Source organism: Helianthus annuus, chromosome 5, assembly GCF_002127325.2.
Source record: "Helianthus annuus cultivar XRQ/B chromosome 5, HanXRQr2.0-SUNRISE, whole genome shotgun sequence".
NCBI classification, from domain to species: Eukaryota; Viridiplantae; Streptophyta; class Magnoliopsida; order Asterales; family Asteraceae; genus Helianthus; species Helianthus annuus.
Genome location: NC_035437.2, coordinates 91,245,668 through 91,263,087, shown reverse-complemented (window position 1 = coordinate 91,263,087; position 17,420 = coordinate 91,245,668). Strand labels below are relative to the sequence as shown.

At 38.7% G+C, this 17,420-nt stretch overlaps 2 protein-coding genes across 2 annotated transcripts; both read left to right on the top strand.

Moving 5' to 3' along the window:
- The first annotated feature begins 1,294 nt into the window (after positions 1 to 1,294).
- Positions 1,295 to 2,804, top strand: LOC110938828. The gene is made up of 2 exons (XM_022180875.2): positions 1,295 to 1,990; positions 2,588 to 2,804. The coding sequence occupies exons 1-2, from the start codon at positions 1,295 to 1,297 to the stop codon at positions 2,669 to 2,671; spliced, it is 780 nt and encodes a 259-aa protein (XP_022036567.1). The 3' UTR covers positions 2,672 to 2,804.
- A 624-nt stretch (positions 2,805 to 3,428) lies between these two features.
- On the top strand, positions 3,429 to 5,864 carry LOC110943134. The gene has a single exon (XM_022184890.1). The coding sequence runs from the start codon at positions 3,429 to 3,431 to the stop codon at positions 5,862 to 5,864; it is 2,436 nt and encodes an 811-aa protein (XP_022040582.1).
- The last annotated feature ends 11,556 nt before the right edge of the window (positions 5,865 to 17,420 follow it).

The window sequence follows — 17,420 nt, the reverse complement described above, 5'->3', positions numbered from 1 at the left end:
CAGTACTTTATGTGGGTTTTAGGCACTTTCCGGCACTTAAACTATGACTTAGGAGTGCAGTTTTGTGGTCCTTACTTCCCTACACACCATACTAGTGTAGTACTTAGTCTCTGGCCCTCACTGGGTCTCAAAACACTGTCTGTCTATGTACTGAACTTGGTGAGCATTTTTCTGACTTATCTGCTAACTGTGCTAACTGTGCTTTGTGCATCGTTTATGTCAATAAAGTTTGTGTGTAAAAATGATGTGGCATTATGAAAGGTGTGATGCACATGTAAGTATGATGCAGTAATCAGAAAGCATTTTTTTTTTGTAATTCAGCACAGTCATTAAGCACTAATCATGGTTAATTAATTGTACAGATACCTGGATTTTTGACGGTTGTCACACTAACAATACCCCCCGAGAATAATGGGGAGGTGCATCTTCCTATAGCGCTAATATTGTTAAGGCGGAACTACACACAAGGATTAAACGTTCACATAGCATAAAGAATCAAGAATCAAGAATCCAAAAGTATCAAGTTTCACATTTACTGAGGATAGAGTTAGATTCAAATAGTTTCAAGTTTCAAGTTTCATAGAATACTTTGGAAATGCCCTCGACATAGAAACCAGAATTGCGGAACTTGTAGGATTGCGGAACTGGTTTGGTCTCAAATCTGCACATGGGTTAAAATGCCCTAGACATAGAAACCAGAAACACTTAGAGAGGTATTTAATACGTTAAATGATTATCATTGGCCAAAGGTAAAAGAGAAGGTTGTGCACGCAATCTTTATGTTAACAACTTGGTGTATCTGGAAATATCGAAACGAAAAAAATCTTAAGAGCAAAAAACGGTGAGGCATACAAGATGATTGAAGAGATTAAGGAAGAATCATTCCAATGGATGAAGAAAAAACTAAGGTGCAAGTAAATTATGGGTTTACTTTTTATGATGTAGCTAGTTATTTAATTTCCCTATGTTCTCTTGTTATGTAAGCTTAACATTTTGATGTACTTTGGTTCTCATAGCATCTTGCTATGAGGCCGTTGTTCTCTGTGGTTAATAATATGCTTGTTGCCATTGAAAAAAAAAAATTTAACCCGACCCAACGGCCAACACCCAATTGTACAACACCATAGTTGAATATTTTCCCACCTAAACCTTAGTAATAATATAATAATCTTTTAATGATAGAAAATGCTTCAGCTGAACACACCCATATCTACTAACCCACTTCCACCAACTCCCATAACTTGATGCATAAAAACATGCAAACTATTCATGCAACCTCTTCAACTCAAACACCATGGCTGATCAAGACTCCCCACAAAACCCTACCAAACGAATCAAACAAACGATTTCGGTCCCCTTTCTTTGGGAAGAAAAGCCTGGAACACCGAAAAACGACTGGAAACGAGTTAACCCCGTCATGCAACTGCCTGTTAAACTAATCGCTTCGGTCCCATTCATGTGGGAAGAAAAGCCTGGAACACCACTTCCAGGCCCCTTCTCCCACCAGACACCCGAACCCGAAGTTACTACCCCTTCACCACCATATCTACAACAACACACCAAAAACAACCCATTTTGTGATTCGGATTCTGATACTGATCTTGATCAAGAACAACATCAAGCTTCTAATCAGCTAACTATATACCGTAACAACAACCCGTTTTGTGATTCTTCTGATGACGAACTCCAAGCCCCTTCGTCGCCTGCGTGGGAAACCGAGAGTGTTGCAAGCAGCTATGCAACTGGTACGACAAGCCTAGCTGGATCGTCCTTCTTGGAATGCATGTTTCCGCTCATGACCCCGAAAACTAGTTTCCTTGAAAGCGTTGGTTGCACGAAAACTAGGGTTCCAACGACGAATTCGTGTACTCAGATTGTAAGCTATGGTGGAGAAAGAAAGCCGTTAACACTTGGGGAGCTGATTATGATGAGCCGAAGAAGAAGCTATCTGAAGAGAGCCATTGAGTCACAAGAATACAATCACTCCACGGTAATCATTTCTAACACGTCACTATATATATCATCGTTGTTAAATTAAAGAGTATATTTTAGTTAAAAGGGGTAATTTTTATAAAGAGTATATTTTTTATAAAAATGTTAAATGATCTAAAAAAAAAAAAAATTGATTGATCAACAAAACATTTCATTTTTATAGAAGACAAATAATAAACGAATAATTTAAATCTGTCAGTAGTGTGGTACGAACCCATAAGTTCATATTCGACTCAAAAACCAGATTTGGTTTCAATATCATTGTTTTCAAGTTCGGTTCAAATAGTGACGGCTTCAAGATTTTATTTCAATGGATTCATTTTGGTAAATTCTTTTTAATTCTCACTAATTTTTTCTAAATTCTATAAGGTTCTCACTATTTTTTTCTATTTTTTCCAAACACACTTAGTTCCTAGGAACTCACAAATGTGGGCTGGATCCGCCCCTGGGTTCAAACATTAAATAACTATTACAAACGACTTAATTATTGTTTGTCGGCTTTAAAAATCTCAAATCGGATTATTAATTTTATAACAATATATAGATGTTTATCCCATCTAGAAATGTAATGGCTGGTAATTTGATGAACTGCCAGGAATTGATGGTGAGGAATGGATTTGGGTGCTGCAATATCGATGTTGGAGGATTAAAGAGGCAGTTGCAGTTAAAACTGATCTAAAAACATTTACATCATATTTTTGCTTCTTTTGAAAATATATTATTGTCGTATTTGGTTTTGAGATTCTGTTTACTTCTTTTGAAAATATATTATTGTGGTTTTTGGTTAGGTAATGAGATTCTGGTGTTATAAACTGGGACATGGTTTCTTTCACATGGGGCCTTTGCTTAGGGGTTTGCAATTTAAGACTTTAAATAGAACGAGAGATTGATAAGTTATTTTTTAATCGATTATGGTGATTCAAACTTTCCAAAGGTGTGTTGGCAAAGTTTTGTGATATGAGGCTTATGAGTTCAGGGGGTTGTCTTGTAATATTCAATAGTTAAGGGGCGTAGTTGTAAGAAGGGTAGTAGTTAGGAGTTAGTTAATTCTGTTAGTAGTTAAATACAGTTGTAATCAATTGTAGTGGGTTATGAATGGATTGAGCTAATTCTCTGTGTTCTTCTTCTCTTTTTCTATCCTTCAATTTCATCACGTATCATTGGTATCAGAGCGGTTCGAACCTCTTGGACGCTCTTCCGATAACCAATTCCGGCGATAACAATCATTTACGACGGCAATTCTGTAACCCATTGATTCAAATCGTTTCACAATCATAAGGAATTGATCATTTGTTCGATTAATTCTATCCGTATCCTTTCTATTCTTGAATTGATCATCGTTTCGGTCAATTCTGTTCATTTCAGCTGGAATTAATCAATTGATTGATTGATTCTTCTTCATTCAAGTTTCCATTGTTGACTGTCTGTTTAGAACCATGACTAACACAAGAAGTCAAACTGAGTTGGAAAAGACATTAAAGGACCATACAACTTCTCTTTTGAGATTCGATGCATTTGTTGAGAAGGCTGAGAAGAATTTTAATGAAATTCATCAATTCTTAGAAAAAATAGCCAACAATCAATCTAATCATGGAAGAGATTCAGGACCAACAGACGGTCAATTGGGGGAAGGTTTAGTCACTAATTACGCCACAAGGAATGATAGGCTGTATAGGTTGGGAAAGATAGAATTCCCAAAATTTGATGGCAATGAGGTGGAGGATTGGATTTGCAGATGTGATCATTTTTTCGATGTTGATGAGACACCAGCCAATTTTAAGGTGAGATATGCGGCCATCAATCTTGAAGGCAAGGCTATGAAATGGCATGCAAATTTTATCAAGAACCTAACAAAGCCTATTTCTGAGGTAAGTTGGTCTGAATATACTAGCCATCTTGTTGATAGATTCTCTGTGAATCAATATAATGATGCTATGGGTGACTTAGCCTCTACTGTACAATTGGGATCATTGGAGGAATTTTGTGATAAATTTGATGAAAAGTTATTGAGGGTAACAATATGTGAAGAATATGCAGTCAGCATATTCTTGAACAATTTGAAACCTGAAATTTCTGGGCCAGTAAGGTTGTTTGAACCTAAGAACATGAAAGAAGCTTATAAGTATTCTAAGAAGCAAGATATGGCAAACAAGATCAGTGCAGCCAAACCAAGAACTTACCTAAATCCTACTCCTATTTCCTCCTTTAAATCAACTAATACCAATATCAAACCACCTGTAAACACCCAACACTTACCTTTATTACCTTCACCTCCATTGAATCAAAGGCTTAATAATGGCAAAAACAGATTGAGTTTACCAACAAAAGAAATGAATGAGAAAAGGTTAAGAGGTGAATGTTTTTGGTGTCCGGAGAAGTTCACTTCCACTCACAAATGTCCTAGGAAACAGTTGTATGTTCTGGAGATTGATGATCAAGAGAGTGATGAGGGAACAGAGTTACAAAATGAAGAGACCTTAATTGACACTACTGTTGATGACCCTCTTATTTCCATTCATGCACTAACTGGGGTACCCTCTTTTTCTACTATGCAAGTGGTGGGCAATATTGGAACTAAAACCTTGAGAATCCTCACTGATTCGGGTTCTACTCACAACTTCTTGGATGAAAAGTTGGCCATGAAGCTGCAGTGTCAATTAGAAGACATCTCCCCTATGAAGGTTGGGGTAGCTAATGGAATTCCATTAATGTGCAAAAAGATATGCCGAAATTTTGAATGGCAGATGCAGGGCCTGTGGTTTAAAGCAGATGTTTTAGTCATATCATTGGCAACCTATGATATGGTATTGGGGGTGCAATGGCTCCTGCCACTTGGTGATATTGTTTGGAATTTCAGGGATCTCACTATGCAATTTAGGGTGGGAAATAAATCTTACCAATTGAAGGGGAGCCACAACAACAAATTATCATTATGCTCAATAGAAGTTATGAATCAATGGCTGGCAAATGATGAAAGTTATGTGCAAGGTCAGGTGTACAGTCTGAAGATGGAAACTCCTGATAGACAGTTTCAGCATGAAACCTTGGTGTCTAATCCTGTAAGCCCTGCAGTTTTTGATAACCTTTTGAAAGAATTTGATGATATATTTCAAACACCTACTAGTCTGCCACCTCATAGGGCTTTTGATCATAGAATTGTTTTGAAAGATGAATCAATAACTATAAATCAAAAGCCTTACAAATATCAGTTGGCCCAGAAAGATATTATCGAAAAAATGACTAAGGAATTGATAGACACTGGGGTGATTAGGAACAGTGTTAGTCCTTTTGCAGCTCCTGTAGTCTTGGTTAAGAAAAAAGATGGTAGCTGGAGGATGTGCATAGATTACAGAAAATTGAATGATGCAACCATCAAGAATGGCTTCCCTATTCCCCTGATAGAGGATTTGATGGATGAATTAGGAGGATCCACTGTGTTCTCTAAATTGGATTTGAGATCAGGGTATCATCAAATCAGGATGTACCCTGATGACATTCCAAAAATAGCCTTTAGAACCCATGAAGGGCACTTTGAATTCATGGTAATGCCATTTGGCCTGACAAATGCTCCAGCAACATTTCAAGCTCTCATGAATCATACCTTCAAACCATTATTGAGGAAATCAGTTCTAGTTTTCTTTGATGACATATTAGTATATAGCAAAACTGTGGAAGAGCATATGGGTCATTTAAGGGAAGTTTTGCAGATTTTGAGGGCCAACAAATTGTATGCAAAGTTGTCTAAATGTTCTTTTGGTGGGAGGGCTGTTGAATATTTGGGACATATTATCAGCAAAGAGGGAATTGCTACTGACCCAAAGAAGATTGAGGCTATTAAGCTTGGCCTGTTCCTAGCAATATCAAACAATTGAGGGGTTTCTTGGGATTATCAGGCTATTATAGAAGATTTATCAGATCTTATGGAATTCTGGCTAAACCTTTGACAACTCTTTTAAAGAAAAATAGTTTTATATGGACAGAAGATGCAACCACTGCTTTCAAGGCCCTGAAACAGGCCTTGTGTTCCCCTCCTGTGTTAGCTCTCCCTGATTTTTCTAAACCTTTTGTCCTTGAGACAGATGCCTCTGCACTAGGTTTTGGTGCTGTATTGATGCAGGATGGCCACCCTCTTGCCTTTATTAGCAGGGCCTTATCACCAAGACAGCAGTCTTATTCAGTGTATGAGAAAGAACTTTTGGCCATCATTTTTGCAGTCAAGCACTGGCAGCATTATTTGTCTAATGGTCACTTTATAATCAAAACAGATCAGAAGAGTCTTAAGCATCTATTGGAACAGAAGTTGACCACTCCATTACAACATGTATGGCTTTCAAAACTTATGGGGTTTGACTATGAAATCCTATACAAGAAAGGGGTGGAAAATAAGGTGGCTGATGCACTTTCAAGGGTTCAAGGTCCCACACTATGCATGATTTCTTTATCTACCCTGGATGATACCTTATTTCAAAGAATTGTCCAATCTTGGGAGGGTGATACTGAGATTCAACAGAAATTGCAGAAGTTGCTTAAAGGGGAACAAGTTCCAAAGTATCACTGGAATGGCACTGTTTTAACCAAGAATTCTAAGATTGTGGTAGGTAAAAATGAAGCCTTACAGACATACATTGTGAATTTGTGCCACAGTTCAGCAATGGGGGGGCATTCTGGGGTCCATGCCACTGTTCAAAGGATCCAATCTATGTTTACATGGAAGGGTATTCATAAACAAGTCAGACAGTTGATTAGGTGCTGTGATGTATGCCAAAGAACAAAGCATGAGAATGTTGCTTCACCTGGCTTATTGCAGCCACTGCCCATTCCCAGGTATGTCTTTTCAGACATTTCCATGGATTTTGTGGGTGGATTTCCTAAGATACAAGGGAAAGACTCTATCTTGGTGGTAATAGATAGATTAACAAAATATGGGCATTTTATTCCATTGGGCCATCCTTATTCAGCTGAGACAGTGGCTCAATTGTTCTTAGACTATGTGTTCAAACTTCATGGTTGGCCACAGACAATTGTTTCGGATAGAGACCCTGTATTCCTTAGCCAATTTTGGAGAGAGTTTACTAAATTACAGGGAATACAATTGTCAATGTCTACTGCCTATCACCCTCAGTCTGATGGCCAAACTGAGGTAGTGAACAGATGTATTGAGGCCTATTTGAGAAGTATGACACTGGCTACAAGTTCTAACTGGTTGAAGTGGTTATCATTGGCCGAATGGTGGTATAATTCTAATTACCATACTAGTTTGAAAATGACACCTTTTCAAGCTTTGTATGGTTATCCACCACCTATCTTTATACCCTATGTTCCTAAAGACTGTTCTATAGCAACAGTGGATCAAGTGCTTACTGAAAGGGAGCAGATGATTCAACAGTTAAGGCATTCGTTATTAACAGCTCAAAATAGGATGAAACAAATGGCAGACAAACACAGAACAGAAAGAGAGTTTCACACAGGCGATTATGTTTTCTTAAAGCTACATCCTTACAGGCAACATTCAGCTAGACAGAATAAACAATCTAAATTGAGCCCTAAATACTATGGCCCCTTTATGATTGTAGAGAAAGTGGGCAAGGTTGCTTACCGATTGGATTTACCAGAAGAATCACAGATTCATCCTACATTCCATGTGTCTTTGCTCAAGTTGGCTCGGGGAGACCATTCAAAGATCATACCTTTACCAACACAGCCCCGGTTCCGTTACTTTCCAGCTGCAGTGATTGAGAAAAAGATAATAAAAAAGCGGAATCGAGTTGGGGTACAAGTTTTGATTAAATGGGAAGGGTTACCGTTAACAGAAGCTTCATGGGAGGACCTTGAGGAGATGCAATTGAGGTTCCCAGAATTTGAATTTTAATTTTGGGGCAAAATTTGTTAAAGGGGAAAGTATTGATATGAGGCTTATGAGTTCAGGGGGTTGTCTTGTAATATTCAATAGTTAAGGGGCGTAGTTGTAAGAAGGGTAGTAGTTAGGAGTTAGTTAATTCTGTTAGTAGTTAAATACAGTTGTAATCAATTGTAGTGGGTTATGAATGGATTGAGCTAATTCTCTGTGTTCTTCTTCTCTTTTTCTATTCTGCAATTTCATCACGTATCATTTTGTTACCCAACAATATCAATTTGTTAAAAGGTAAGAATACGACCAGTCATGATATCACATAAAAAAGGGTGTGATACACAATCAATTTGTTGCTCGAATTTATCATCGTTCATAGACAACCTCCCATATGTAACCTGTTCACGAGATGAGCCAAACCGAGCGGACCTTTGTTCATGCTTGGCTAGTTTACAAACCGAACTGAGCTGAGCGGAGCGGCTCGTTTAAAACCGAGCCTCAAATCAAACGAGCATTTTCCAAGCAGTGAATATTCCGAGCGAGCGTCGAGCGAACTTCGAGCGATTTTGACTATTGTGTCGCGCGATTTAAATTTGCGCAGAGAGATAATGACAGTGTTGGGTCTCAAATTTTTATGTCTTTATAAATAGGCACATTTCATGGCATAATATTTTTCTTATAAACAACAATGTTGTGGTTGATGAGGCGATGTTCATATTGCACAAACAATGGCGTTGAGAGTGGGAGACGATCGACTTAGGGTAACACCATGAGACACTGAGGCGATGAGCAGACTGTCGTTTAGCGGTTTAGATTTTAATTTAACTTTTAGGTTTGGTGTTAAGTTTTTTATTTGCGTGATTAGGTTGGTACGTATAGATATAGATGTAAATTTGTATATAGTCGACCAAAATCTAATAGAGTGTTATATATAAAACTATATATTTAATTTATATTATGTATATATGTATGTGTGTATGTGTATACACATGTTTATATATGTATGTCACAGTATGTGTATATGTATATGTATATATATATACTAACTAGAAATAATAATTCGAGCCGAACCGAGCCGAGCGTACCTTTGCTCATGCTTGGCTCGTTTACAACCGAGCCTCAAATCGAACAAGCATTTTCCGAGCAATTTCTGAGCGAGGAGCGAGCGCTTTGAACGGCCCTGCCCATATGATATGAAATCCATTGAAATGTATTCCATGAGTGTCACCAAAATGTGTTTCATTCATGAATTCAGGGTGATATTCGAAAATGATAAAAAATAAATAAATAAATAAGTTTTGAACCTCATGTGAGATAAAAAAAATTGTCCCCCTCTATAAACTCATCAATCATATATTAAAAAACCAAAATATCACAATAACTATATTACCTATATATTAAAAACATAAGCTAATGAACAGTAACAACATATTACCTATATATATATATATATATATATATATATATATATATATATATAGGTAATATGTTGTTACTGTTCATTAGCTTATGTTTTTAATATATATATATATATATATATATATATATATATATATATATATATATATATATATATATATAGGGGGCCGTTAGAATGAGAACCACCCCGAGTTGTAAGAACCGCGAGAACTACACCCCACGGGTGGGCGTTCACCATGATTTTTTTTTTTACAACTAGATGTGTGTATTATAAACACAGCCGTAAAAAAAATTTTAAACGCCGCGACCGAGGGGGTAGTTTTTTACACCACAAGTTTGGTGAAAAAAAGAAAAAAAATTAAAAACACCAAACTTGTGGTGTAAAAAACTACCCCCTCGGTCGCGGCGTTTAAATTTTTTTTTTACGGCTGTGTTTATAATACACACATCTAGTTGTAAAAAAAATCATGGTGAACGCCCACCCGTGGGGTATAGTTCTCGCGGTTCTTACAACTCGAGGTGGTTCTCATTCTAGCAGCCCCCTATATATATATATATATATATATATATATATATATATATATAGGGGAAGGATGTATAGAAAACCCACTTTAATTTAGAAAACCCGGGAAACTAAAAGCTCCCGATGTTTTTTTTTCTTGAAAAAATTTACACATGTTATATACATGTTTTTAAGGGTTTTGGTAAAAAAAATCAAAAAAGCGTCGAGTAGATATTTAAAAAAAATAAACAAGTTTTGGTGTAACACATGTTACATTCATCTGACATATTTGTAACATGTGTTACACCAAAACTTTTTTATTTTTTTTAAAAATATCTACTCGGCGCTTTTTTGATTTTTTTTGCCCAAAACCCTTAAAAACATGTATATAACATGTGTAATTTTTTTCAAGAAAAAAAAAACATCGGGAGCTTTGAGTTTCCCGGGTTTTCTAAATTAAAGTGGGTTTTCTATAGATACTTACATTATATATATATATATATATATATATATATATATATATATATATATATATATATATATATATATATATATATATATATATTATATGTTAATAATAGAGCACAATTTTTAATATTATAGTAAATATATAAAGTTTTTTAATACTTTTATTATTCTAATATTATAATAATAATTATTATTATTTCTTTACTTTTTAAGGTGCTTAAATTTTGTGTCAACCAGTACTTGTATCGAAAATACATGTACGGTCTGGTTCGTTATCGGTACATGAAGGTAAAAAACGGCACCAGCCTGGTACAGTTATCGGTACATGAAGGTAAAAAGCGGCGGTACAGAAAATGCCAAAAGTTGGTACCGAAATGATTTTGAAAATCTTTTAGTTCGGGAAATTCGGTACTTCAACCCAGTACCATTTGCTCATCTCTGATCATGGGTACCGTATAAACAACAACGGTATCGTGCAACTTTTTTTGTTTATTTTCTTCAACTTTTAATGATTTCTTTTTTTCAGATTCAGGGGTAGGGATGAGCTTGGTGCCAACCGATACCGATACCGAAAATATTGGTTACGTTACCGGTATATGAAGGTAAAAACCGGTAGGCGCCAAAAGTCGGTACCGAATTTGTACTTAAGATCTTTCGGTTTGGGAAATTCAGTACCGGTACCCAGTACCATTTGCTTATCTCTGACCACGGGTTTCATACGAACAACATTATTACCATAAAAATTTTTTGGTTGATCTTCTTTCGGTTATCTTTTAGTGTTTTTTCTGTATTTTCTTTTTATTCTTGTCAGTGGTTTCCTCACGGCTCACCTGAGATAAGTATACTCAAAACGACGTTAGCTATATACTTGTGAGCTCATACTATTCAATTTTATAAAGACAGACCATAGTTTACATTATATGCATACACAATATGGGCATGTGACCACATTATAGTCAGGTTTGTGACAACTCGAGTTTCCAAGATTTTATCTTCGCATCAATTGCACGTTAATTGTTTAAGTTGTTTGTTTTGATGACTTGTTTATTTCACAACTGTACACGTTGAAATATGTTAAATCGTATTGTGTTTGATATGTTATGTATGGTGTGCATTAAGTGTGTATGTGATATATGATTTGTGTTATTAAATAAAGGTGGCGAATTATTTATTCTGGAATGAGGCTTATTTGATTACACCTCCTTTGCGACGAAAACCCCCCACCCGAAAACACCCCATGACCGAAAACATCCCATGTGTTTTCGTCCACCTTGTGACCAACGAAATCAGGAATGGGCTTCGGCCCAGTAGCGAACAACTATAAGGTTTTGATAATAACCTTTACGTTAGAGATTAATCTTAAAACCCTAACCACTTCTCTTCCCTCATCTTTGTGCGACGGCAACTGCAAGACTTCAACCTTTTCCCTTCAATCAATCTTGTGATCTATCATCTTCGGTTAGTATAATCCTTAATTAAATATGGTTCCTTGATTGACTTTCTGTGTTAATAATTGATTGGTTATTATCATTGTTTTGTTATTAAAACAATTAATGTGAGGAATCGGTTTTGTCTATCCAATGCATAGTAGGAGGGTGCAGTCAATATGAAACAAATAAATAGATGAGGCTCACGTGAATACTTGAATTAGCATATTTTCGATGCAGTCCACTAACAGATTATGGTCCAATGACGTTTTAACCTTTATCAAGTACCACATGCTATTAATTGTTGAATGATGGCTGAATAATTATCATGATGGTAATATGAGTTAGTATTTTACATGAGTGCATGAATCGGTTTTGTTTGATATGATCTGCTGTGTGTGACTGTTAATGATGATCTACTGATTTATTGGTGATCTTGGTCTCGCAATGGTTGGGTAACTTATATGTTAATATTTCGATGATTGATTTAAGGATTTCGTTGATGTCGATCTTGTAACTGTTAGTGTTAACTAGGGTTGCGGATGTATGAAACTGTTAAGGGATGATTAGGGTTGTTATTGTTTGGTAACTGTTTCTGATGTTGTTGCTGCCACAGACGAAAACACAAAGGGCCAGATGAACACTTAAGGGATTTCGCCAAGCATGTGTTTTCGGCACATGTGATTTCGTGGAATGTCTTCTGTTAAGCATGTAACCTTGTTCAGTTTATTAAACCTGTTAATTCTGTTAATTCAGTAACCTCAGTTAGTCTATTAATTCTGTTACATGTTAACTCTGTTAAGTACGTAACTATCTTTAGCCTATTAACTGAGTTAAGTTTATTAACTCAGTTAACTTTATTCACAATGATAGACTCATGTATGACACTCTGTTAAGGGGGTAACTCTTGTTAACTCTGTTAGTTAATTCTGTTAGTTAATTAACAGTGTTGGTTTGTTAATCCTGTTAGGTGTGTTAACTTTGTAAAGTATGTTAACTGCCTGTTAATCCCGTCTAGCATGAATTGCATGGCTTTGATTAACTGCTTATATGATACGTGATAACTGCTTAAACACACTTCGTGACATAAATGGCATACGAAAGAAACTGATTGCATATACGTGCGTACTATAGGTCGTGACTGATTATTTGTGAGCGTGTATTTCTTTAGCATACCGAGCAAACCAAGGTGAATTCACACTCTTACGAAGGCATGGGATTCCCGGGGTTGGGAATGGGATTAAATGATTACTTGTACTTGCAACACTACTGAGATACATACCACTGACCTCGTTAGGTGTAGGACACCTATAGATACAGCTAGACTAGTAAAACACGGGAAGCCCCCACTAATCTTCGCAAACATGCCTAGGAGGCCGCGATACAAACATTAATCTTCGCACACATGCCTAGGAGGCCGCGATACGAATACTAATCTTCGCAAACATGTCTGGGAGACCGCGATACAAATACAAACACAACTAGTCTAGGATACATGGGAAACCCCCCTAACCTTCGCATACATGTCTGGGAGACCGCGATACGAATTAATACGATACCTGGTACAGAACGAACAAATGATTTATGAAACGAATACTATAACTAAACAACCAACTGTGAACTCGCTCAACTTTGTTGTTGACTCGTTGTTACATGCCTTGCAGGTTGTTAGGTACTCATGGAGCTTGCACAGGGAGGAGCAGTCGTTGTGGGACATGGATCGTGGATGCCATGTTAATCAATTATGACATTTCAAATTTATTACTTATGTTGGGTTTTTACATTATTGCTTCCGCTACACACTTGATTATGTTTTGGTTTTTGAACACCTTTCGTATTGATGAATGACTTTTACTTATTACTTATAATGTTCAATATGATTGGTGGCTTGATCTTGGTCATGTCACGCCTCCATGCGGTGATACTCCGCGTGTGGATTTTGGGGGTGTGACAGATTGGTATCAGAGCCATTGGTTATAGTGAACTTGGTTTTAATAAGAGGAAAAAGTTTTTGTTAAAACCAGACTATAACCTGCAGTGCTCAACGAGCCACAACGACACTTCGCTCCACGTGCAAGACTCAACACACTATAGGTAATACTGTTCATGTTTACATTGCCTACTTGCTAGATTACATAGAACTTTGCTCATGGTATACTTAGATAAACGTAACAATTATTGCTTGAGAACACTTATGTGCTTACTCTCTTCTGTCATCGCATTTTTTCGCGAACCTCTCTCACTTATGTTGCCTTTGATATGAAGATCTAGGCTGGACGTATTAACATGACTCAAGCCCAGTTGACGGCTCTGATTAACGAACAAGTTGTTGCGGCACTTGCAGCCGCACAAGCAGGAGGTATACCCTGCAGTCGTAACTCACACTAGGATCTTTAGATCCTAAACTCCTAAACCAACTCTTGTGTTTAACCCTGTCCTGATTCTTATACACAACAGGTCAGCACGCTCAGCCACCTGTTTGCACCTTCAAGACTTTCATGGACTGTCGTCCTAGCACATTCAGTGGCACTGAAGGAGCGATTGGACTCCTCCATTGGTTTGAAAAGCTCGAGTCCGTATTTGAGATGTGTGAATGCCCTGAGGCTCGCAGGGTGAAGTACGCCACTGGTACTCTTCAAGGCATTGTGCTGACTTGGTGGAATGCGCAAGTTCAGATGTTAGGGTTGGCAGCTGCTAACGCCACCCCTTGGAACGATTTCAAGGAACTTATCAAACGGGAATACTGCACTCGCGATGACATCCACAAGTTGGAAGTGGAGTTCTTTAATCTGAAAATGACGGGGTCAGAGATTGAGGCTTATACGAAAAGGTTAAACGAGCTGGCCATCTTGTGTCCAACTATGGTGGACCCTCCTATCAAGCGTATTCAGTTGTATCTCAAGGGACTAGTACCGGAAATTCAAAGTCATGTGACATCGGCCAACCTTGCTACTATCCAGGATTTTACTCGTCTTGCTCATCGCCTCACGGATCAGGCAGTGGAACAGAACAAGCTGCCCAAATGTATCAGTGCTACTAATGCTACTACTTCCACTACTCCCAGTGATAACAAGCGGAAATGGGATGGGGATTCCTGCAAGGGTTCAGCTACAGCTCAGTCTCAGGCACAGCAACGAAAGACTGATAACTACCAGAGCCCTGGTCAGCAATTTTCTGGTAATCAAAGACAGGGTGGATATCGAGGAAACCTTCCAAGGTGCAACACATGCAACAGGCACCACAATGGCCAGTGCAACAAGGGTCGTTGTCAGAGGTGTCTCAAGATGGGTCATGAGGCTAAAGATTGCAGGAGCTCACGACCTGTGAATCAGAATCAGCAACAACAACCACCTGCTCCACGAAACCAGCAGCAACAACAGTAGTGAGGCAACAGGGGATGCTTTCAGTGTGGTGCTGAGGGCCACTTCAAGCGGGACTGCCCCCAGTTAAACCAGAATCAGAACAACAACAACAACAACAATAATCAGGGCAATGGGAACAACAAGGGGGAAACAATGATGGAAATAATGGCGCCAGGGGTCGTGCATTTGTGCTGGGTCAGGGTGATGCAAGGAATGATCCTAACGTGGTAATGGGTAAGTTCCTTCTCGACGACTTTTATGTTACTGTATTATTTGATTCGGGTGCGGATACCAGTTATATGTCTTTGAAAGTTAGTCAAATGCTCAAGCGCACACCAACACTTTTGAACACCAAACATGTCGTAGAGTTAGCTAACGATAAAAGTCTAGAGGCCACACACATAGTTCAGGGTTGTAATCTTATCCTCGCTAGTCAAACTTTCTCTATCGATCTCATACCCATAGCTCTGGGTAGTTTCGACATCGTCATTAGAATGGATTGGTTATCCCAACAACAAGCAGAGATCCTATGTAAAAAGAAGATTGTTCGTATTCCCCGTTCTGGCAAGGAACCTCTCGAAGTTCAAGGTGACAAGAATGGTGCCATGGTTGGCATCATCTCCTTCCTGAAGGCCCAGAAGTGTTTGCGAAAGGGCCATACTGCCATTTTGGCACTTGTTACTGATGCATCAACGGAAGAGAAGAGATTAGAGGATATTCCAATAGTACGTGACTTTCCTCAAGTGTTTCCTGAAGATTTACCAGGGCTACCGCCTCATCGCCAGGTCGAATTCCAAATCGAGCTAGCTCCAGGAGCAGCACTAATAGCTCGTGCACCGTATCGCTTAGCTCCAACTGAACTGGAAGAACTATCCAAGCAATTACAAGAGCTCTTGGATAAGGGCTTTATTCGTCCTAGCTCTTCGCCCTGGGGAGCTCCAGTATTATTCGTGAAGAAGAAAGGTGGTACCTTCAGGATGTGCATTGACTACCGCGAACTCAACAAGGTGACCGTAAAGAATCGCTACCCTCTGCCACGTATTGATGATTTATTCGATCAGCTATAAGGGTCGAGCTACTATTCAAAGATAGATCTGAGGTCAGGCTACCATCAACTGAGAGTCCGGGATGAGGACGTCTCCAAAACAGCATTCAGAACTCGCTACGGCCATTACGAGTTTCTAGTTATGCCATTCGGGTTAACAAACGCACCTGCAGTCTTCATGGATCTTATGAACAGAGTGCGCAAGCCCTACCTGGATAAGTTTATGATTGTATTCATCGACGACATTCTGATCTACTCTAAGAGTCAGGAGGAACACGAGCAGCATTTACGACTTATTTTGGAACTCCTTCGATCAGAACAGTTGTACGCCAAGTTTTCGAAATGCGACTTCTGGCTTCGTGAAATCCACTTTCTAGGCCACGTGGTAAACAAGGATGGGATTCATGTTGATCCATCCAAGGTAGACTCGATCAAAAACTGGCCTGCACCACGTACACCAACGGAAATATGCCAATTCTAGGGTTTGGCGGGTTATTACAGGAGGTTTATCAAAGACTTCTCAAAGATTGCACAGCCGCTTACACTACTGACACAGAAAGGTGTTATTTATCGTTGGGGTAATACACAGGAAACAGCTTTTCAGCACTTAAAGGATAGACTCTGCAGCGCACCTATTCTTTCATTGCCAGAGGGCATAGACGATTTTGTGGTCTACTGCGACGCATCAATTCTAGGTCTTGGTTGTGTATTGATGCAACGGGATAAAGTCATTGCTTACGCTTCACGCCAACTTAAGATCCACGAAAGGAATTACACCACACACGACTTGGAGCTGGGAGCTGTCGTTTTCGCGCTTAAGATATGGCGACATTACCTGTACGGTACCAAGTGCACCATCTACACCGATCACAGGAGTCTCGAGCATATCTTCAAGCAGAAGGAATTGAACATGCGTCAACGTCGGTGGGTCGAACTTTTGAACGATTACGAATGTGCCATCAAGTTGTGGCTGACGCCCTCAGTCGAAAAGCCAATGTTGTGGCTGACGCCCTCAGTCGAAAAGACACTGCGCCTAGACGCGTACGAGCATTACAACTTACCATCTAGTCTAATCTTCCTGCACAGATACGAGATGCTCAGGTAGAAGCATTGAAACCAGAAAACGTAAGGGCTGAAGCCCTACGCAGCTCAAGGCAACGGTTAGAACAAAAGGAAGACGGTGCCTACTACGTAACAGGACGCATTTGGGTCCCACTATATGGCAACTTACGCGAACTTGTAATGGATGAAGTACATAAGTCTCGCTACTCGGTACATCCAGGTTCGGATAAAATGTACCACGATCTCAGAACTACGTATTGGTGGCCTAGTATGAAAGCCCACATAGCAACTTACT

Coding starts and splice junctions, on each gene's coding strand:
- LOC110938828 (XM_022180875.2), top strand. CDS start 1,295: ATGGCTGATCAAGACTCCCCACAAAACCCTACCAAACGAATCAAACAA. Junction 1,991..2,587: donor AAGAATACAATCACTCCACG/GTAATCATTTCT, acceptor ATGAACTGCCAG/GAATTGATGGTGAGGAATGG.
- LOC110943134 (XM_022184890.1), top strand. CDS start 3,429: ATGACTAACACAAGAAGTCAAACTGAGTTGGAAAAGACATTAAAGGAC.